Source organism: Pygoscelis adeliae, unplaced genomic scaffold (assembly GCF_000699105.1).
Source record: "Pygoscelis adeliae isolate BGI_AS28 unplaced genomic scaffold, ASM69910v1 Scaffold38, whole genome shotgun sequence".
Classification (NCBI taxonomy): Eukaryota; Metazoa; Chordata; class Aves; order Sphenisciformes; family Spheniscidae; genus Pygoscelis; species Pygoscelis adeliae.
The window spans coordinates 14,339,213-14,362,855 of record NW_008825614.1 but is presented as its reverse complement, the minus strand read 5'-3'; the positions used below and the strand labels follow the sequence as shown (position 1 = coordinate 14,362,855).

Genomic DNA, 23,643 nt, shown 5'->3' with positions numbered 1-23,643 from the left:
CCAACAGAAAAAAACCACATCTCAAGCAAGCTATACATGTTATTTATACTAACACAATCCCAGTCCTTTTTCAACTTTCTGATTCAGGCGCATCTGTGTTGGCATCAAGGAGTATAAAACTCCCATATGGTTTCTTTAGAAATCCCCATGTGCCAGAGCAGCATTTCATAGTAAAGACTTGTCTGCCCCGTCCCTTACCTCTGCTGCAATGAGACTTATCATCATCTCGGAGTTACTCTTTTCTAAATAATTACACTGAAGTTGAAATTATTCAAAATTTGTTATTATTTAAGTTTCCAATACTATCTTTACAAATAATATAGGGATTAAACTTTTATTATAACTAGAGAAAAGAGAGTATCACTACAAGAACAGTCCTAGTCTGTCTAGAAAAATCTGTTAAGGTGAAACGCCCTTAGGTGTAACAAGAACGATGCTTTGCTCACCAAGATCCTTAGTTATGTCATAGTAGCTGATGTAGATGCACCAACACAGAGTGAGCGATATTTATGTCTCTTCAGACAATAGACTGGGAGTGACAAAACTCAAGACATTAGATCACATTTCATGTGTTGGCTTCACTTGCAATTTAAAAATTTGTTTCAGCGCTCAATTGTGAGCACCCACAGCACTGGGTCCATCTTTCAAATCTCAAAAGGTAAAAACAAGACAGTGCCCGAATACTGCTTTTAGAAGTAATCTGGACAGGGAATGTCCAGGAATCTGGACATTTCCCTTCTTTCAAAAGGCAAAAAAAAAAAAAAATAAAAAAAAATAAAAAAAGGAGTCACTCCAAATTTGATGAATTGGGATGAAGTGTTCTGACAAATATGGAAGCAGCCTTATAAAATGGCATTCACAGATGAACGTTGCTATGGTTGCAATTCTCAAGTACTGACAGTGAAAAAACAAGGGATGCGGACACAGATACAACATAAATATATCACCGCCCAGACACAGACTAGTTTACACCAAAGATCTTGATGCATAGATACTATTTTCAGATTAGACAGAGAAATAATGAATCAGATATGCCTTCACAAACGTGCCTATCCTATGGAGATATACAACAGGCGTGTGGTATCATTAGACTTAAGGAATATTTGTTCACAATTAAGTAATCTTACAGGATTCGCACACTCTGGAAAGTCATATACTCCATCAAGCAGTATTTGAGAAATGCTGATATCCTGAAATTCAATTAGACGGTGCATGCATTTCTCAAGATTGAAATGAATATAAAACATTCAGCAAGATGATTGCTGTTCCATTTTGTCAATCCTGCTGCTGAACTATTGTTCAATGCAAGGAGAGTGAGGGGGGGGGGGGGCGGGGAGGAATAAAGGAACATACGGAGGATCATTTCGCCTTTGCAGAACTATTCTAAACTAGATCACTATTAAGTAACCTGCTCTCTCCCTAATAAGTATCCTGGCAACCAGCTCAGAAGCAGAAAATCTATACTTAAAGTCAAAAAGAACCAAAAAAACCCTCAAGAGAAGTAAGTAAATTGGCACTATGTGGCTGAGGCAGATCTAGAAAATGTAGAAATGTAATCTCACAACATCAGAATCAGAAACACAAATCAAACACACAAAACATCAGAACTTGCACTTCACAAGGCTGAATCAATCTCTGTTTCAGGTCGGAGTTGACTGAACTCAGTCCCTTCCCTTACCTGGTCCCTGTTGTTGATGTTTGAGTATGGTAACTGTCCAGTCATCAATTCATAAAGAACAATCCCAAACGCATACACATCTGACTGAAAACTATATGGGTTTTTATCTTGCATCCTAATAACTTCCGGTGCCTGTACAATAAAAGGAAAGAATTAGTTTTTATTTCACCACGCCGGGCTGCACCTCACATACCAGGAACAAAACATGGACTTGTCCAGAGTATAACAGGTGCAAGGCCCACTCTTGTCTTCAGATGTTACCGGGTCCTAACACAGAGTGGATGTTGACATGAATCTCAAAATCCATTGGTTCATTTTAGCTTGGTGATCCCTTTATTCCTCTACAACAGAACAAAATGACCTTGTCCGTGCTGAGAAGCTATCTTGAAACGAGAATTAAAACAACACTGAAAATAACGCCAACTAACAGAGCCTTCATTTTTTGCAGGGAGAAAAGGAGAAAGTGGAGTTGCACGGGAGGTTGTAACGATGCCTCTTATTAAGACTTAAGCAAGTTGTACAAGCTCTTGAGAATAACCATGCTTGAATACTTAGGAGCATCTTACTTTTGGCTGAGCTAGATCCTCTGCTCCTTTGCAGGATGGTTTCCATGGCTTTTCTCACCTTCTCCTCAACCTTGGATTAATCATACCCTTTTTCCTTAGCCACCATTTTCTTTTCAGTTTAAACCTCAGAATAAGGGATGAAGACACTAAAGGTTTTTTTGCTGACTACTGGAAAACACACGCTTAAAGAAGAACTGGAAAGCGTTCATTTAGTAGTTCGTATTACTGCTTATCTTCTCCAGCTTAAGACAGCTTGTATATGTCAGTGTGCTGGAGGGACAGTCTTGGAAACTTTGGCCAAAGGCAATTAAATTTGTTGAAACACACACCCCACTTCCCCCTTGCTTACCATCCATAGAATAGATCCAGACAACTGTTCAAACTGATGGGATCCGCTCCATCGTGATTTCACTGTAGCTAGACCAAAATCACCTATTTTTACTGTGAGGTCTTCATGAAGAAAAATATCTAAGGGGGAAATGTTAAGGGAAAACAAACAAGCGGTACTGGTCCTGTCCTACAAAAACAATAAACAGCTACAAATTTGCAACATTAGACATAACAGTTTTAACCATCCACCACCACTGAAGAAGGTTTTCATATAATACAGGTTGTAAGCAGCCAGCACGATGAATTATGGTACTTAAGGGCTACATAAGTAATAACCGGGCCAGTGCTGAAAAGACCATGGCCCAGGTGGCTTTCTTTAAATGCCAAGTACGAGAAAAGCTGAAAATATTCCATGAGTGAACTGGTGTAATCTTTCATTACATGCAGAAACCAAATGATGCAAAAATCTTTGTGATACCACAACAAAACTTGCTAAGTTATTGCAATCACATCAATAGACATAGTAAGTATTCCTTACTTTGGTACCAGTGACATTGCCCCTTCTCAACAAAACTTCAACTCAGCATATATTCACACATGAACAGCTTTTCACATCAGTAAGTTCATTTCTGGCAGAAAACCCAAAAAACAACAGAATGCTGTCACGTTCCACAATCACATCTCTGGGAAAGGATACTATTACTCTTGAGGTCTCTGTGGATGATTGACTTGGCATGCAAATAACTGCAAAGAAACACCATAGATTAGGTGGGTTAAATGATATTTCACTAATCAACAACTCAAAATTCACTGTATTACTGAAACATAAATTCTACAGATAGTCAAACTGCACTTATTTATCAAGGTGGTAAAACTTCAGTTATCCATGACAGTTCCTGCAACAGGCACAGGAAAAAAACACAAAAATAAAATAAAGCGTAGATTTCCAGCTCAAACCTGATACTACTGAAGAAAGAAATAACCATTATGCACCAGCTTCTGCTTTTCAGTTCTAACTCAATATTCAGAAAAAAAATAAAAGAACTTCAGTAGTTTTTGAAGTGCCATTCAGTGCTGCAGGTTCTGCCTCCCAGCCTTAATGGTGACTGTCAAGACAGTGTGGGCTAGGCACAGCTTTAGGTAAGGTGTTTCTAAATTGCGGGAGCTAAATGTGCTTCCCAGTCTCAGTGTGTACTCAAGTACGCTGACTGCTCTTTAGTGTGGGACTGGAAAAAAGATCCCCTGATTGCAGACTGGATAAATACATTGCAGAGAACACAGAGGACAGCACTTGCCCCACAGCACAGATACAGCCTAAATTAGGCAACTAGTCTCCCATGGCTCTTTGTTTAGTCAATGGGATTGGCACAAACGTGCTGGAAAAGCCCCAATTTATGTCTCTGCTTTGAATCATGCTCATAAAACAGCTTCTGCATCTCCACTACCTACAGAGGGAGCCTGAGGAGATGAGCAGGCTGACAGAAGGCTGAGGCTGGTTGCTGCAAACACCTCCCCACCGCTTGACTGAAAACGTAACAGAATACTTAGTAGAAAAATGGCACAATTAACTGCAATCATCATAGTGGTTTTCCAGCTGGAGGGCGATTTCTCTGATCTTACATCAGTGTTCTGATTTTGACACACAATATTGGGCTAGTTTTGTAAATTCTAACTCACTCAATTGCCCCCTATGGGAGTAAGGATTACTTACAGTCCTTAGAACAAAATAGGTATGTTTTCTTCAAATGCTGAAATCTAGTACTTAGAGAGCTACAATACTTATAAGAAAAGGAGAAAAAAAGAAAAAAATCGATTCTTTTTGCTAACAGGGCTGTCTGCCTTTTACATTATCTTACAGGATTCTGTCCTTTCACTCACAGGGTGTTTCTTTTTAAACTATGTTTTACCTCCTACCATAAGACTATCTGCACTGTGAAGATCGTAAAGCCTGGAACGGAAATCTTTGCTCACAAGATGGAAAGTTTAACTACACCGTAATTATCTTTATTCTACTTTCTAAGACTATATTTCCTTGATGATTTCTAGTTCCCTATGTTCCAAAAAAAGAACACGAAGTCTATTTTACTAATCAAAATAATAAACACTTCACCAAATGCTTTTATCATCAAGGCAAGACCCAGGGCTTGGCGAAGTGGGTAGATAGCTGGCCTTATTTGCCAATGCCAGTCAGAGTGTGAAGGGGATAAGTAAACATTGCCCCAACACTCGTTTGCAAACAAGTAATACGATACTTACTCCATGCCTTGTGCAGTCTGTCGTGCAATATCAATTAGTTTGATCATTTCAAATTTGGTCTCAATGATGTGTAGATGGTGATATAAGCTGGACCCCTCACACCATTGTGTAACAATAGCCAACTGGGGTTTTGTTGAATAACCCATGAAAAGCAGGATATTCACATGTCGTGTTTTCCTGTTGGAAAAAAAAAAATCAGGAGGAAATGAGGCGGATCAGGAAATCAGGAGAAACCCAGGCAGATCTATCACAGTCTAAATATAGATTTCCAAACAGAAGTTGTTGGGTCAATCTCAGCTTTTGCTAAGATAAGATGATAACCTGTTGCTAGATTCAGTTTAATGCATTATTCCAGCAGTTAGCCTTTCTTATCATCATGATGTAGAGTAGCTATTCTGGGGTAAGCACCACTTCCTCTTGCTTTTGCAAGCAACCCAGCACAGGACCGCTCAGAAGACGCTGTTACCACTAGGTCCTCTGGGACAGGAATCGTTTGCAGGCAGGTCTGCTTTTGTGTAACCCCAGTCCAGCTATAAGATGTTGCTGCCCATAAGGAGGACATCCAAAATGAAATTCCAGTCTCAAAGGCTTCCAGGAAGGACAACCCTTTTGTTCAGAAACCAACACCACACTTCCTTGACAAGGCTTCAGTTTTTCTTAGTGCTTTATTTGACAAGAATTTTGTACTCTCTATGGAGCCAGCATACAAGAAAGGATGGAAACAGGTATGAAAACTGTACCTCAGTAAGGTTATGATATTAACTGGTTTCCAAACAGCACTGGGAAGAGATTGGAGTTCACCACAGAGATTTGGCCAGATTAAATCAAACCTACTTCAAAGACAGAGCAACTCCAGACAGAAAAACTTCACAACGAACAATGCAGAGAGGATTATCTCAGTAGCTATCCCAGTAGATTCAAGGCCTGAAAGAATCTACTGATACACTGTGAAATCTGAAAGATTCTCCTCACCCTCCAGGACAAGTCAATCACATTCCTATTGTCATCAAATGGACATGAAGAACTAGATACCTCCAAACATACCAATGAGATATTACAAAGATGAGGCACCTAAGAATTCTGGAGTATTTCCTAGCTTTCCCAGGGGCTGGGGAAAAATAAAGGCAATCTTCTTCAAACACAGCTTGGTACTGAAGGCAGTCAGCTCACTGTTGATGAAACCTGACAGACCAAGCTTAAAACCTGTGGTAGCTTCTTAAATCTATGCTGCTACTGAAGATGGCAGAGCTCTTTATGTTTTCTTATATTAAAAAAATAAGATGGGAGCCTAGAGGATGAACCCCTTTGTCCTCTCAGCAATGCAGACTAGGACAGTTCTACTCTGTGTGACTGTGCCTTTTTCAGGTTCAAGGATTTGCCAAGTGATGCTGAGAGTAACTGCTGAGTGAACAAAAAATAAGCAGTTTCTTCCAAATCCTACCTCAAAGCTAAGAAAGTAATGATGACGCATAATGGAAAAGGCACAACTACAGGTAAATCTGGCTCATCTGGGTCAAAGAATAGGATAACTGACTGTTTGCTGTAAGTGCTGAAACTATCAACAACAGAGAAAGGCTGGACTCCAGCTATGGGACTGCCAACAGAAATCTGGACTAGGTATGAAATACAAGATTTTATTTATTTAATTCAGTTCTCCTGAGCAGGTATGTCAAAAATATGCAGAGATATCCAAAGTAGCATAACCCAGAAAACCTCTACTTCCACAGCTGTGGGCTTAGAGTTTTCAGAACTAACATTTCCTGGGGAAAAAGGCTGACCATCCCCTTTTTCACCATGTAGCTTATTGGGGATGCTCCTCCAGCACAGGCACTCAGCTCAACACATCAGTTTTCCAGAGGCAAAAACCTTCTTTCTATTTTTTTTTCTTAAAACAGAATTATGCTCAAGACCGCTCAAGATTGTACCTGGATGCTAATGGTCTTCCCCAATAAATATTCTATTGTATCATGTTGATGCATCCTCTTTTAAGAACTGAACCCAAGACAAATACTTCCTCTGAGAAAGTACAAGCAGTAGACATGAGAAAAGGAAATCAAGAAGTGACTTTATGAGAAATACATTTAAAAAACCTCAAAGAGAAGTCAATGCTACTGAACAGAAACTATTAAACAATGGATAATACGGGCAGTGCTGTAGCTCAAACCCAAGTAGTCATACTCTCCTTCAATCTCAAAATGTGGATGAGAGGAAAGGCCGGCCTGCGGTTCACACTTAGGCTTGAGTGTGCCCTGGGATAGTGCAATAGCAAAATCCAGTCCTGTCTTGAGTGTTTGGACATATGTATATTCACAACATAGGTGTATAGACAAAAACATACAGGGAAAGGAAGAACTAGCAGTGGATACAAAGAAGTATTTTAAAATGGCAAGTTATATTTTCTGCCCGAAGTATCATCATGGAGGAATAAGAGTAACGTGTTCTAATGGAAATCTAAAATTCAATGATTAATGAAGCATAAATCTACACACATTATTTTTATGCTATTAAAAATATTCTTACCTGAGCACTCCTACTTCATTTTTAAAAGCCTGTAACTGTTGAGGTGTGGGTGCCGTAACATTCAACATTTTCACTGCCACATCACCTTTAAAATAGCAATTTTTAATAAGTGCCATTGATACATATTCCTCTATTCAGAAAATGCTATATAGAGCATCAGAAATATTGAGATGTCTATTTTCTAGCTTTTATGAAATAAACCACTACAATATTAAAATAAGTAAATATTCTGTAAAATGTATAAACACCATTCTTATTTTACTCTGAGAAATCCTAGCCAAGCCAAAGCTTTCCAAATACACATTTGAAATCCTCCTTCATCAAGATGGATACTTCAGCCTTTCTAGTAACTATGTTTCATCTTTACCCTAATTACTTAATTCAGAAGAACATGCAAGAGTTGAGTTTCTAAACAGTTTGAAGTTCTAACATTACCTATAATTAGCACACTAATTATTAATTTAAAAATCGTCTCTATGGCCCGTCAATGGACTCTCGCCGGTATGTCCATGTCTCTCTTGTACTGAGGAGCCCAGAACTGGACCCAGCACTCCAGGTGTGGCCTCACCAGTGCTGAGTAGAAGGGAAGGGTCACCTCGCTTGACCTGCTGGCAGTGCTTTGCCTAATGCAGCCCAGGATATCATTAGCCTTCTTTGTGGCATGGGCAAACTGCTGGCTCATGTTCAACTTGGTGTCCACCAGAATCCCCAGGCGCTTTTCTGCGAAGCTGCTTGCCAGCTGGGTGACCCCCAGCAGGCAATGTTACTTGCTTAAGAATAACTGTTTGCCATGATGGCCACATACCATGCCACTTTCCTTTGTAGACTGTTCCAAATGATCCAGATCCTATCCTTTGTCCAACTGTGATCTGTCCATCTGGTATCTCCCAATCATCACTTGAATCCCGCCGACCAAGGGTTTTCTTTATATATTTATATGCATAAACAATAAAAAGGAAGAAAGCAAGTGCATTAATGTCTGTGAAAACAGCTCTTTTGTTAAAGATCTGGTATCAGCATTTCATACTATTAAAGTCCAAAAAGGAGTTTCTTTTTCAGATATTGCATTTGACTTTTCAAGCCAGCCATACACAAAACCTCAGCACACAGGTATACTAAATTATTTCCTGGCATGAAATATTTGCCACAGGTTTCTGGCAGTATTAAAACCAGTAAATATTAAGAAACTCGCACCAAAAAGAAAGACCCATTTATTTTTCAATTCTTACTCAATCATAATGCTAAATTATGAATTTTAAAAAATGCAGACTTTTTATGTATTGTTACATTTGAGAATCACTAGAGAACTTTCAAAGTTCATGAATCATGGTGAGAAAAATTAAGCTGTTATTTGAAGGGAAATGGGCATTATAATATGAAGCACACCAAGATGTTTGGGTGCAATAGAGTAAAAGTGAGTACAGCCAATCATTTAAATGATCTATGTATCAGTCCCACAATTTCAATATTCTATTATTTATTGTTTTAAAGTCCTTGATCATTACCATACTCATCTTCAAAATAATTCAGAAGGCTTTGATGAAAGAAAAGTAAGAGGAACATGGTTGTGTAGTATTTCTATACTATGAATATACCATACTACGAATGAAAATAGCTGATCTTTCCCTTACCATTCTATTTCTGTCTTCTGAGGATGAGGATGATTTCCTTTCCCGTTGGGGTCCTGGTGATTTCTGTAACGCTTTCACATTGGTGAGTGACCCAGGCAAAGAGGCAGGAGGCGTTGCAGACAAACCTGCAGTTGAACCTAAATTTCAGAAACAGGACAATTTTATCTATAAGAAGTCAGCTTACAAGAATGTATTGATATTAGGTGCAAGAATTGTGTTTAAGATGCAGTGTCTCCAAACATCAATGTAAATGTTAAGAGGGAACAAACGTATACTAGGAATATTGTCCTAATATTAGATTAGTGCAAGTCTTAGATTTCAGGAAGAGACAAGTCTATAGCAAACATCCCTGTATACCAGATAGTCCCTAGTCTCTTGTTCATGAATTATCAGAAGCACAATGCCTCTTTAAATACAAAAAACCAAAACAAACCAAAACAAACTATTTTTTAATTCCACCAGTTTCTTTGAGAAGAAAAGTAGTAGCATTTTAGTTAGCAGCAGCTACCTCTCAGATTTCTTGTAGTTAACCTTTTAGGGACCCAATAAATAGGTGAAATACTGTACTTTGGAATCAAAATAGACTAAATGCAAAAAATTGAAATGTTTTCTAGTTGAGTCTCCAAGTGCCACCTGAAAACCATTTGGCTGTTTTAAAGCTATCTGTTAGCAGAGAGCTCTTATTTAAAAGTAAATATTAGACTGTAGAAAGGATTAAAAAATAACAAGTACTTTAGCTAGCTATTTGAAGCATATTTTATTAAGTACAAAAAGAACAGTACATCTGTAGCCTATATGTTATCTAAACAAATCTATGCAGGAAGATGTCACTAACAGAGCTGTGTTTCAGAGCCCCAATGGCTCTTTACAAATAGAGCACTTCAACTAGACACTGCTTTTTAAAATACACCATAATTATTCGTAACAAGGTTATGCTGACCCTCCCATTGCAAAGGACATAAAATAGGGTCAACTGTTAATTAAATTCATGCTGCTCTGCTAAACAATGTATGTCATTGTACAAGACCTCCAACATTCCAACGCCTTCTCTCACATCAGTGCTCTGGGAACTGGTAGAAGACAATAATCCTCCTCATACTCCTTCAGAAGCCCCCTTCTTACCAAAAAAGTATCTCCTAATGCCAACTTGAGTTCAAAATTTGACTTTGTGACTTTTAAAAACTGTTGCTTGAGTTCAGTCACTCAGTGCATGCTAATTTATCAGACTATATATATCCATCACTGCCTGTCCTCACTGAGCTAAAATCCATACATTTAGATGTGGAAGCACAAAATAATGACATACCAACACATCAAAAATGGGACGCAGCATCCATAAACTTTGTCCCACATGCTGAAGCAACAATAATGATGCATACTAGGCATCCCAACTATATTTACAAGCAGCTGGAAGCCAGTGACCTGGAGGATGGACTTTTGTTCATATTCATGTTACGGTCACTATACTGTCATATATTTATTATATTATTTGTCTGAAATCACACATATATGGAATTAAATGATGTTCCCAGAACACGAGCAATTTTGCAAAAGTTTACTGGGTTACAGACTTTCTCTGTAATAGCAAAGCTCTACTAGAATGCGTTTTCTTTAGAGGTAACTAAAGTCTCCTACTTAAATTTTAATACCACGATATAGAAACACTAGCATAATATTCACCCTTCACCAAAAACGCTCACAGCGCATGGTAGGACAGTATAGTTAATCTGTTCATTAAAATACCACATGGCCTGTTTTCCAAGTTATTAGAGTAGAATACTTCAGATAATGTTGGACTTAAGTCATTAGCTTGGACTCTGAAGCTGTACATAACGTATTCCATTCTGTAGCCAGTTTGCTTGTTGGGAACACCTGTCTTCTTACAAAGACTTCTGGAAGAACTTTACAAGTTCATAAGGTGAGCTGCTCTTGATATATTCTGAAACAAAAGTCTTTGAAACAGCCAAGATGGTAGCATTTGAAAACCACACTACGTGCACTGAACTACCCATTTCTACATGTATACGTATAGACACAACTCTTTACATTTCATGCTATTACTCAATAGTTGGTTTCTCCAGCATATGAAATCCCACACAGATTTGGGGGATTTTGTACAATACAACAACAGATCCATTGACAGCTTTAGGCCTGAATTACCCCTGGAGTCAATGACGTGAAAATGGAAGAGTCTTTTTTTACATGGTACAGGACAGAAACAAATACTGTTTCACTGTAAATTTACTAACTAAATAAAAACTACATGGTCTAAACCATCTAGGGCCCCAATGCGGTATCAATAGCACATTCTCAAAATGAAGTGTTTGTTGAAAGTTGACATGACACATTACTTGATAAGGTTGAGACCTAACAAGATATCAATGGAAATGTTTGTAATTCACATCTGATTTCCTAGGTTACTTTTCAAAGCAAAGAATATTAAATACAGAAAACTGTTAAAGCACTGAACTGACTTAAACTGAACAGTCAAGGAAATTCTAAGTTAAGGATGTCACTTTGTCTTTAAAATCACTGCAATGCAATCCAAGGACCTTTGTTCAGAAAAATTATGTTAAGATCCACATAAAAACCTCAACTATGAAATTCCTTGCTTTTGAAGATTTAAGTCAGACTTTATTTATAGTCATTTTCAAGCGTGTAAAGGTGAGAGTGGGTATGTGTGAAAAGCACATTCAAAGCATTCCAGCCAGGCCAAGCAAAAAACAGAGGTGTTCTGATAAACTCACACACTTACATACACACGGTGTGAGGGTGAGGCACAAACAGCATCTGTGGTTTTACTTATTTTGTTTGGGTGAAAACAAGAAAGAAGAGCCCAACTACCTCTGAACACTGGGCCAGGCTCAAAATCAAACACTATTTCACTGGGGACAGAATGAAGGAGGGGACTGGGAGTCCGGGATTGGTATTTCCGAAGACAGCGCATCAGCTGGTTCAAAGGGGCTGTTAGAGAGAAAGAGACGGGCAGGCAGAGACAGAAAGACAGACACATAGAAGAAATGAAAGAAGTCATGGGAAATAACTAGGATGCTTTGACTCCTATTCACAGATTGCTTCTGTACTTTGAAGGAAAAAAAAAGTCAATTACTAATACCACTGTTCCAGGACTGGGAATAGCCAATTGTTTTCAGATGCCAAGCAGACAGTTTATGATCAAAAGTTAAAACCAACATGATAGCACAACATTTAAATGCTGGACAAAATGGGCAAAACTGTGGAGAGCCACACCTATCAACACATACAAAAAGAGCTAAAACTGGCAGCTTTAAATTAGTAGGCTTGCAGAATTAAAGGAAATTTCTTTTTGAAAAGCGTTCTATTGCTGGCATGAAGAAAAACAGCTCCATCAAACACAACGCAGTAGGTAGGTACCATCCTACCAACTACCAGATTTGGATGGGAGAAAAAGTCAGTGAGAGCCCACAGTACAAAACCTTAGAGATCAGAATAGAGTGCACTAAGGTAATTCAGACTTTACTTATGGCTGAAGCAAGTTATAATTAGTAGGAGACGATTGTGTTAATGATTTGGAGTTGGAAAAACTGTCAAATGCCTGCCCTACTTACTGTTTCTTTATTTCTATTATTTCTATATTATTATTATATTCGTAAGAATAAATACAGCACGTAAGAAGCCCTCTCAGGACCTTGACAGCCAGCGGGAGAAGTGACTTAACAGGCCCGTGCATAACGTGTGAAGAAAAATAAGTCTTCTGGCACTAGTTCTGACTCAACTATGAATGAGGGCTGTTTGTTACTGAAGGAAACAAAAAGACCTGGCTTTAGCGTACGGTCCTAACAACCTGGTTCCAAGAGTAGCACAGGCATGCAGTACAGCAAAGCAGCATCTTCAGCAGGGGTAGAGGGGGAGAAGAACCGGAGTATTTCATGCTGCTTTAGGATGCAGCAGTTCATATGGAAGGTCCATGTACCGTGTCGATGGTTTTCAATGAAAACCCCCGTTGTTTCCGTGGGTGGAAAGGTAACAACAGGCATAAAAATCTTTGAGAGAGAGTTGGGAAATTGTAGCATATCTGTGTGCAGCCATGTGAGTGAATGAGTGCGTGCGTGTGAGAGCAAAAAAGTGATGGTGCAAGACCATTTTAAAACTAAAAAACTAGATACCACTTCAAAACTTTTTCTCCTTCTGTCTCCCCCACTCCCAGAATGACCGGCAAATGACTCAAACCTTTGTCAGACAAATATTAATTTCATGGACAAGCAAATGCAAATTCATTTTTTGTTCTAGTCATATTTTCCTCTGTGCCTGTGTTTTGTAGGAGGAAGTAGAACAAAGGGAAGGGACAGAGCGGTTGTGTAATTAAATGTAGCACAGTAGCTAGTTTAAACACTACTTACCTCCCTCTCCTCGTAAACCTTGGTCTCTAATCAAGTCCTATAAATAAAAAAAAAAATTGTGTGCAATTTAGGTATTATCATTTACATTCCATAATCGAGATCGATCAAATTGAGAATCCATAACCTCATATATTGTCCATGAAATAAAAGTTGTTTCCTATCCTGGCTTACTAATAGCAGCAACTCCAAAGAACTATTTATAACAACTACTAAACTTTTCAAAATTAGTTGCTTTAAAACAGCATCTCTCAGTAGTAAAGTGAAATGTACATCACCCAAAATAGATGCTGACATGAAAATATTGATTTAAACACTCAGTTGGCCAAAATGCATGAAGAAATATCGAACCAAATGTTCTAGTTACAGTGTTTGTGGCACAAATTATTTGAACTGTCATATCAGAAGCTGGGACACCAATTTCCTGTACTGAGGTACATCAGTCAAATGAGTTCTGCTTCGTTTTTTCTTGTAACAAAGCACCTCATTTGCATAGCCAGGCGCACTCTGTTCTTCTCAGAAATGACTAACTGCAAAAGGTTTCCTTCACTTGCAATCCACTGTGAACTGAGAGTACCTTTTACAACCTATCCAGACTAAAAGCAAACTACTCTAAGGATTTTCTAAACTGAAGAAAATCAGAAAATTCTACCAGTTTCCCTCTGTATGTCCATTTTCATCATCAAACTTTTTTTTTTTTTTTGGTTACACCATTACTTTATTCCTTTATACACCTGCACTGCTGCCGAAAGCACTGGTCCTGCCTCTCAGCTGCACCGCTGCCATATACCATATGCAAATGTCTACGCGGCCACACTCTTAATACTCAGCTAACACTTCACCTTTCACTCAGCTCACACGCAAAACAGATTTTGTGCCTCGGTGTCCAGGCAGACTTCAAGACTGCTCACCTGACAAATGACTAATTTCTAGAGAGTAGACTTAAGGGTAAAATACAAGCTGTATGTGTTAGCAAAATTAGAAAGAGGTTGTTGTGACCAGCATTTTGAAAGGTCCTAGCTGGCCTTATACCTAATATCAACCATTACTACTATTTACGATTCAGCATCCAGAAATTTCAAAAAAAATGTGGAAAACAAGTTAAGCGTAGCAGTTTCTGAACAATCCAAAAGAATGCTCAGAACAATATATACTGGGCTTTTGAAATCCTAAGGAACATTCAGTAAATCAGCTTACCGCAATAATTTAATCTTCTTCAATGCCAGAAATATTACTTGCATTACAAATACTAGAAATCCCTATCTTGCATGTAAAGAAATATGCTTAACACATATAATGGTTTGCAAGAGTGGTTACTGGCTTTCATATTCTTAATGCTGTGGTACAGCTAGCGGCACGAGCCTTGGGACTAACGACAAAAAAAAAAAAAAGTTGTTTGTGGTAGAATGTTGCTTTGCAAATGAAAGGACAGGGCTGTCAAAAGGCACTTTCTCCTTCTGGAGAATGGGTTATTTGCGTTCTTACAGCTCTCAAGAGCAAAACGGTCTTACGTGGGATCTATGAAGATTCCACCAAGGATTAGCTTAGAAACACAGCACTCGTGTACACGATAAATTTAACGCACTGATATTCATAAGGGAAACATCAAATCTACTATTCCTGATCCAAACGTTATTAATACTTACCTCTATATTGACTGGCTCGATTGTATTGATGTGAACATTGGGAGCTGAAGAGGATCGGTCGCGTTGCCCAAATTGATTCCGATGGTCTTCATCTGCTGGTCGAAGGGGCTGTGGGATTGGAATGGATTTTGAAGGAGAAGGACTAGGGAGAATTGGTGGTCTGAGAAACAAAGTCAAGGAAAAAGAGGATTTAGGTCTACAAATGGCTTCAAATACTGCATAGTGGGTGTGGTAAGTCCTTTTCAACTATAATAATACGTACATTAAAAAAACTGATCTAAAGGCCTGCATAAAAACAATATATAATGAACAATCTCTACTCCCCTATGATCAATTGCAACAACTCTCTGCTGCACAAACTACCTAATTACATGGCTGTGAAGTGTTCTGAGTTAAAACAGAACAAAAACCCCTAACATACCATACTAAACTAGTAATAATAAAACCTGATCTGAAAAATTCATGTAGCCCAACATGCACTGCAGATAGCAAGATACTCCGCAGTTTCCTCACTTCAGACTTAATGCAGTACACTCTTTTTAATGGCAAACCATTGAGAACTAAAAATGCTTAACATCTCACATCAACATTACAGTCAGAAGATGTCACAAAAGTTGTATGGATGGGATTATTGTTCAACAAAGAAAAACTGAAAATTACATACTGGTCACTCAAGATAATTGATTAATATTATGGCCAATGTAATACGAATTATTGATACTAAAAATAAACATATCACCTCTTAACCTCAACCTTTTAAGAAATAACTTTGAATAGTGCAACATTTCAAATGTTATTTACAGTGCTACAGTTAGGCAATGCAATAGATTTGACTTGAAAGATAAGTGTTCAGACTATCCAGACAAGTTTTCTGAAGAAATACAAATGCTGCCAGTCATAAATGCAGATAAAGTCTTTAATTTGGTACCATGAATCATATATTTAAAAACTAAAACATCTAAATGCTTGCTTTTTCATTTGTAAGAAGGCAGAATGTCACTACTTTGGTTATCCATTTATTTTAAGTACAATAAATTGGCATTTATCTCTTAACAGTGACTGACCTCGACTTGGGTAAGTCTAACAACTCAGTTTAATGGATATAAGGCAAAAGGTCAATGAGAAACATTTGCCACCTTTGCCAAAGAAAACTTTATGTTAAAATATACATGGTATCTGACAACAAGGTTTTTAGAACTTACAGAAAACACAACTCCTAAGAGAAGAGTCGAGTCCTACAGCCATTCAGTTACTCGTGGGTTAGTTACCATGCCCACAGGGAGAAGCTTCAGAAATAAACCATGCAGCAGCATATAGCAGCAATAGGTCCTGGTGCCGCCTCCTGTAAGCGAACGCTCCTTGGCCTCTCCAAAGATCTTTAGGGGCAACTAACACTTTCAAGAGGATCTCTTGACATTTTTTCAGAAACAGGTCTGCTTTAAAGACCCTACCTTTCATTGAAGAGTTTATACAGTTTGGCAGTGATCCCAGAACTCAGTGCTATCTGTATCCTAAGCACCTGTCATCTTTTCCTTCCTGGCCGACAGTGTCACAATTGAGAATGGCAAAACAGAGCCCTTGCGAATTGATTCAAACAACAGTCTAATAAGTCTTGTAATAAAATACTTAAGATTATGTTTGGGAAGTGGGGAGGGGGAAGAATAGGTAGGGGGTTTAACCCTGCTTAACTTATTTTAAAAATAGTTACCTATTGTCACATGACAGAATACAAATATTGGGAAGATACTGGGAAGCAATGAACTGAAACTGCCAATAGACAAATCTCTGAGGAAGGGCCTTGAACAGCCCAGCATTTCAGAAGATCCTCAGAATTTCAGAAACATTTTTTAAATGCAATTGATGTACATATACATAAGCTAAAGTTTTCATTCATTACTAACAAGCGCCTTCGGGTAAAATCTTTTCTATTGTCGATGAGGAAGTTTTGAACTCCTGAACATTTTTGTAAGGAAATCATGCAACTAGAACCCACATCAGGAGACGGGGACACTGCAGAGATACAAGTGCAGGACTTGGTTGACATTCTAAGGCACTGTATTTTCATGTTAAGGCAAGCGTGTCAGATGCTGCACAGAAAGATTTCACAAGAAAAGCCTAAAAAGTGTCTCAGCCAGGCCAGACCTGTCGTTGTCGGGATAGCTAACTCCTGCTCAAACTTCCTGAGAGTTCTCAGTAGTAATGAAATTAAGGGAAATGTGTAACAACAAACATCAGATCATTGCACTAGAAGTGACTGTAAGCTCTGCCACACGACGAGAACAGAAGCAATCAGATTTTCTGTGATCGTAAGCCAGCCAAGGGAGAGAAAACCAAATTGCAGAAATATTGTTCCAATTACATGCTCCTTTGAGTCATAAATGGTCATCTGCTAAGGGAATCTGCAAATACTTCTGTATTTCTGGTCACAGGTCATCGTGCCCGTCATGTTGCTAGCACAGATAGCATGCTATGTCATACAATGTTTGAAAACAATTTGAATAGCTTTTTCTACTCATTAAGTTCTAACTGGGAGAAGTTCAGATCTTTAGAAAACAATTACAGGCTGATAAAGAACTGCCTTTTTTGGAGTTTCTAAACTATTACTGGGAGGATCTCTGGGCTTTAGACACCAAAGAATCCAGAGACGGGAATCTCATAAGCAGTTAGCCGCACACTCCATACAATCAGGATTTCATTAATGGGTGTCCTTGGGACACTTACAAAAAGGTAGGTTATTTCGCTAAATGGGAATTTTGCTTGAAAAAGGTAACTAGTGAAGAGAAAGACAAGTGGTTTGCTAGCCAAGATGGCCTACTGAGATCACAAGCTCAGAAGAGATTACCACCAGCCTCTGCCTGTGTGCGGCAAAAGCTGTACCTTGATCTGCATCAAGGTCTTGAACTACAGAAAACACGTCACCACAAAGAATGCAGCAATCCTCTTAGCTACCAAAAGCCTGTTCTTACAGTATTCCTAAATTTTAATTACTCCAGGAGGGTAGAAGGGACACTGAAGCAAAAAGGACCAGCCATCATCATTTGGAAAAGAGTGACATTGTCTATTCCAGGCGAGTTACAAAACTAGTTCTGTAGGCTATGCAAACATAGTGCCAGCAAACATATTGCCAAAAAAAAAAAAAAAAAGTCAAGAGGACCAGAACACAACTGCTGCAAAGAACTGTTTACTGTGGCATACATGTATAGCAGGCTGGGGCTTAAAGGAGCAGCAGTTTAAATACCAGAATCCAAGTTTCTGTTGCTCCTGTGGCCTTTGTGAGCAGTTACAAGCCAACCTGCTAGCTAGAGGAGACCTTCTACAAATAAGGTCAATATTCTGAGATATTAGAGAGGTTATACCACCTCATCTTGCACACTTTCTTCCAGCCTCTTAGATGTGGGCATTCCTTTAACAAACGATTCTCAGCTTCCCAGGCAACAAGCTGATGGAGTTCTCAAATCTTGATTTAACATGTTGTAACCTTTTCTGGCAGTATGACAGAACATGCTTTTTCCTTGAACCATGTATTTGGGATAAGCACATTGTTCCCTCCATTTTTATCAAGACAAAACAGAAAGAGGTTTTGTCAGGAGACGAGTAGTTGCAGACAGATGTAGATTTTTACCCTTTGTCAATCACAGCAAGTGCCAATGTGTCCACAGATTTACTATTCTACAACATTGGGTCCATGGGAAAGACGAAAGTGCCCATACTTGCTATATTATATATAAACAATTTTATAAAATCATATGCAGTACCTCTACCGGATCTTAGAACTTGCAATGATACAAGTTAGTTCACTTCACAAATACAAAAAAAAAAATTTAATACAGATTTTCCTCAATTTCCTTTAATTCACCAATGTGATGTTTCATATATGTAAGAACTGGTCTACTCAGGAAAGATTTTTCTTAAAAAAGGTTTGTTTGGGCTTCAAGATTTTTGCTTGGATTTTTATTTTGCTGTAGTGAGGCAAATACTTAAACTGAAAATTCACATTCACCTAGCTTTGGTTACAGGGTGTGTGCCACTTCCCTTTTAAAATGACAGTATCTCTGCTGGAGTGAGATTTTACTTCTCCCCTCCCAGCCTGAACAAGTGCATCTCAGTTTAGCCAGAGGGCTCAGCGTAGTACACACTATTCACCTGGTAGACTGCATACTCATACCCAAGCCAAACCTATTGCAAGCTAAAATGCGTACATACCAAGGCTCTTTTTTTTTTTGTTTACACCAGCATAAGATTGGCTTTGTTTTTTGCTACTGCTGTTAATGAAGAATGCAGTGCACTTCCATTTTCAAGCAGTTTCTAAGGACTGCTAAGGATCTGGGATACAATGGTATTTCAGCCACACTAGCAAGCAGGTAAACTGCAAATTCTGGAGGCCAAACATGTTCTAATTTAATTATTGTGGTACTCCACAAATATTGCCAGAAAACAAAGTAATTTTTTTCTCTCCCCACTTCTGCAGCCTGGAAATAGTCAATAATCCCAAGTCAAATGTTGATTTGGAGAAAAGGATAGCAGTACAAGTTTGTAACTACAAGCTAGAGAAGATCACACTCTTACAGCATCCTGTGAAGTCAGCCTAAAAGCATCATGGGACAGATCTGTACCAGTTGTAACTTCATACGGATTAGTGCATTCTTCTATACCATGATAACTTGTTTTCATCCATGTTGGCTTGTGGGTGAAAAACAACTGCCAGGCTTATCACAATGGTGTGCATTTATACTGGCCTTTGGGCCCAGATCAAAGCTTAGCAATGCTTTCCTAAAATTTCTGATAGCTCCATACACCAGGGGCTATTCAAGAGAACCCACACAGTTGTCATTAGTCCTCCAAACCAGGTTTCAGTTCACTAGCATGTTTTTGCAAGTACAGTTTTGGGGAACAAGAGGTCTCCCCCACCTGTTGTACAGACTAAAGATTATTTTTCTGAAGATTCTGATACCAGGCATTTTACGCTCAGCAAGAATGCATATCAAGTTGGATATTGTAGGAAGTTTGCTAACATTTACATGGAGTCGTCTGGAAAAGGTCTGGTGCCAGAATTTTTAGAGGAAAAGTTCATCATAATTTTATGCAATAAAACACAAAGCTTTTGCTCACTTAAACACATGGGGATCTAAATGGCGCTGTAGTACTAAATACAATATTGTAAGGCCGTGTCTTTGTTTCCTTGGCTCTTCAGAAGCTTTTCTAGACATTTAAATATCTTTGTCTGAGGCAGAATGATCAGTGAACATTTGGAAGACAGAAAGGAAAGCCAGAGGTGTTTAATCACAGGCTGGAGCCTGCTCTAAGGCAGGGACTGGCAAGCTTCCAAGAATGGTGCACCAGACAGTCCCCCTTTCTTCCTCAAATTTAGAAGATTAAGCATGTTGGGAAATGTTGTTTTTCAAAGAGCCAAGATGTTGCCAACCTGCTTACTAGCAGTGTTCTGCCTCAAGGAAAGCAGATGCTTTCACTTTATATCGAGTCTAACCTGCCTCTGTGCTATTCAAAGTCTGACCATGCGCCCCCTTACCACCCACTCCACAGGTTACTTACCCTGCCATAGTATCTGCCTCATGAGTTTGCTGAGTTTTGCCCAACATCACAACATCTGAGAGAATAGATGGAAGTTGAAAAAGACAACTTTGGAATATTTTGAATAGCTAATCTCTCCCCTTTTCGTATATCTGTAAGATCCAGGGAACTGGGTTCACAGGAATTCTGTGCTCATATTTTACGAGCAAAGATACAGAAGAAACTTTATGATAGTGCAATGAATGAAATGAATACAATGTATTATATACAGTTTGCATACTTCAATTTTATTGCAAATGGCTATTATTAGGGAGACCTACACTTTTAATAATTCTTTCCATTTAAGTGCAGATTATAACTAAAATGACTGCTTTGGCATAACAGGATAGTGCAAACTGAAAGAACTAAAATGGGACAGAAGACCTAATGTGGAGGCTGGACACATCTTTATAAGGGGTTCAGAAATGTGCAAGTGGGACCATATGTGCGCCCTTATCCTACAGTAGAATGTCTGGAGGGACTGCCTACGGCTTACAGTTGGAAGAATGAAAGGCTACAGGACTGGATTGCTTTAGGATGTTACACATGAGCAAAGTGAAACAAAGTTCTCCAGCATGTTTAGCAGCTTTTGCATTATGTCCAATGGTCTTTTCCTTTATGTCCCTTTCTCTTTCCAACTTCTCCATTTGATCCCTTGACAATTTCTCAGCATGTCACACACGCCTTTGCTCTTGAGCTTGTCTTGCAACACAAACTCTTCCTTTCTTTGGGCACTTTGCCTGCAGCTGGAATCCCTTCACAAGGCTAAAGATGAAGAAGGATGTTTGCCTTCTCTTTCCTCAGGTTTACCAAACGATTATTAACATCCCTTCCTCTGTGGGCTGTGCCATGCAAGATGCTAGGAGAACAGAGAAATCAAAGGAACAATTATTAAACTAGTAAGTGTTAATAAAGCGCTAGTTCCTCATATTTTCAATCCCATTGCCCAACTCTCAAATTTCAATCCCTTACTCTCTTCCCAGACAAGATAATCTCAAATGTCAGACCTTTTTTTTTTATTCCAGTTGAACTGTTGTCCCATATTGTAGCAGTACCCTTTAACAAAACTGTGGGTAAGTATATGTTTTTATAGAAAAGGCCAGCTTTTTTTTTTTTTACTCTAAAAAAAATTCAGAGGAATTAATATTTCCACAATTATGCCTTTAAAAAGCAGAGAAGTATTATTAAAGAAAGGCAAAAGGATAACCGGAGAAAGGTTTGGACATTGCTATATGCTCATACAATAGCATCTGAGCTGCTTCTGGAAAGGAAATACTACAAACACAGATGCTTGGGGAAAACTGCATGACTAACATGCGTACTACTTATGAACACCAGCTGATAATCATAAACCATTTTCAAAATAAACACAATTTTGAAGGCATGATGTATGCCTTTTTTTTTTTTTGGTTTAACAATGAAGTGTACAGCAAGGCAAAAAGCAAAAAGTAGAAAGCTAGAAACCTTATACAGCTCCTGCAACCACAAAAAATTACAGATGCAACACTTAGGAAAAGCTCCTTAACCTCAACTGGCAAGTATATTTAAATGTTAACATTTTTATATATGTGAAGTTAAAAACCTTAAGGCATCAACCAGCTTTGGTCTGAGTTTTTCCTTTCAGTTTTTACATCACAAAACTAAGACTGCCTGAAGTAGTGCATGTATCGATCAAGATAATCCATCCTGTTATATCCGCACAAACTGGTAAGAAAGCACAAGTGTGAGGCAGAGGCAATTGAAAAGTAGGAAAATTTAGCATATATCAGTATTAGGATTGGGGCTATATAGTGCCTTTGGCATCTGCAGGTGTTTAACACAGTTGGTATGAACAAGCTACTTCACAGATTAATAGTTCTAGCCTGGTTATAATTTCAGCATGTACCATGGTACATGCTTAACTTCAAGAACCACAGCAGCAGCCTCGTCCACAATCTGCTGTACTAACATCCACTACCTGGAAAAGGCACTTCCAAATTTACTTGAAACTGCACAAAATAGTACAAATAAGAACATCATCTCTCTTTGTACTTACCAAATGAGGTTTGCTCTGCAGGACTGTCAATCTATTTTCCTGGGAGGCATCATATTTGATCTTTCATAAAATAGTCTTGGCTGTCCAGGGAATTTCTCTTCTAGTCAGAGTCCACACGTGCCTGTGTAGCTTCCAGTTGTGTTTCTGCTTTAGTTTGGGCACAATGCTCACTATTCCAAGAGAGCCCCTCTGCCAAATTCAGTTCATCTCCACGCAGCACATATGTCCTAGGAATGTTTTTCTGAAGGCTTTTGTATTTGGTGTTCTTAATAAATCTGCATCAGGTTTCTTGATTTTGATACACATCCTTGAGTTACTTTTTCCTGGAGATTTGTTCAACTATCTAGTGCTGGGTGGTGTCAGTGATCTCTTAGCTACTGGGATCATAATCTAAATACGATCACTTATCTCTTCACAGAGAGAGGGTCCAGAATCTTTGTTGGAAACGCAGGGGATGGAGGCTGCGGTCAGTTTTAGAAGTCTAATTTTACAAAACCTGGATCTGCAGCAAACAGATGCTATTGGTATATCCCAACATCTAAATAGGAGGAAGACAGCTGGTCTGGAGGATACTAAAGTAATGTGTATGTGGAAAAGCTACTGAAGCAGTATTATGAACCTGGAATTGGCATCTGTTCACATCAATCTTATAGTGGTGCAGCTTATTCTGAAACAGAGGTATGTCACTTCAAGGCAAATAAATTGTAGTTTGAGAACACAAACTAAAAGAACTTGTGAGGATATAGTTTTGGTTTGTATTAATTTTAAGTATAAAATCTTTCCAGTTTAGACCAGGTCTAAGCTACCATGTAGAAGAAATCAGTTTAACAGGTAAGGCCCCAATTCTACAGACACACGTTTATCTTAAGTTCATTACTAATTTATATCATTCATGTGAATGAAAACATTCACTTCTTTAAAGTTAAGCACAGGTGGATATATTTGCGTGACAAGCCAGATTACAAAAGTGTAGAGAGAGTTGCAAAGCAGTATTTTGAGTGTTTCTAAGCGTACAGTACTGAAATGTTATGTTATTA

The 23,643-nt window shown here is 38.6% G+C and overlaps 1 protein-coding gene and 1 long non-coding RNA gene across 2 annotated transcripts in view; both read right to left on the bottom strand.

Annotated features, from left to right (window-relative positions):
- The window catches only part of BRAF (B-Raf proto-oncogene, serine/threonine kinase), a 56,707-nt gene that overhangs the window by 2,170 nt on the left and 30,894 nt on the right, over positions 1 to 23,643 (bottom strand). The window contains exons 7-15 of the mRNA XM_009332932.1: positions 15,004 to 15,164; positions 13,361 to 13,397; positions 8,982 to 9,118; positions 8,156 to 8,273; positions 7,351 to 7,435; positions 4,831 to 5,007; positions 3,272 to 3,318; positions 2,594 to 2,712; positions 1,679 to 1,810 (exon numbers count right to left, since the gene is read on the bottom strand). Of these exons, the coding sequence (XP_009331207.1) occupies positions 1,679 to 1,810; positions 2,594 to 2,712; positions 3,272 to 3,318; positions 4,831 to 5,007; positions 7,351 to 7,435; positions 8,156 to 8,273; positions 8,982 to 9,118; positions 13,361 to 13,397; positions 15,004 to 15,164 (1,013 nt within the window). The remainder of the gene's footprint in view (positions 1 to 1,678; positions 1,811 to 2,593; positions 2,713 to 3,271; positions 3,319 to 4,830; positions 5,008 to 7,350; positions 7,436 to 8,155; positions 8,274 to 8,981; positions 9,119 to 13,360; positions 13,398 to 15,003; positions 15,165 to 23,643) is intronic.
- Positions 20,801 to 23,506, bottom strand: LOC103924404. The gene is made up of 2 exons (XR_663981.1): positions 22,607 to 23,506; positions 20,801 to 21,430 (listed from the first exon to the last, which is right to left on the bottom strand). It is a non-coding gene; the product is annotated as an uncharacterized LOC103924404 (long non-coding RNA).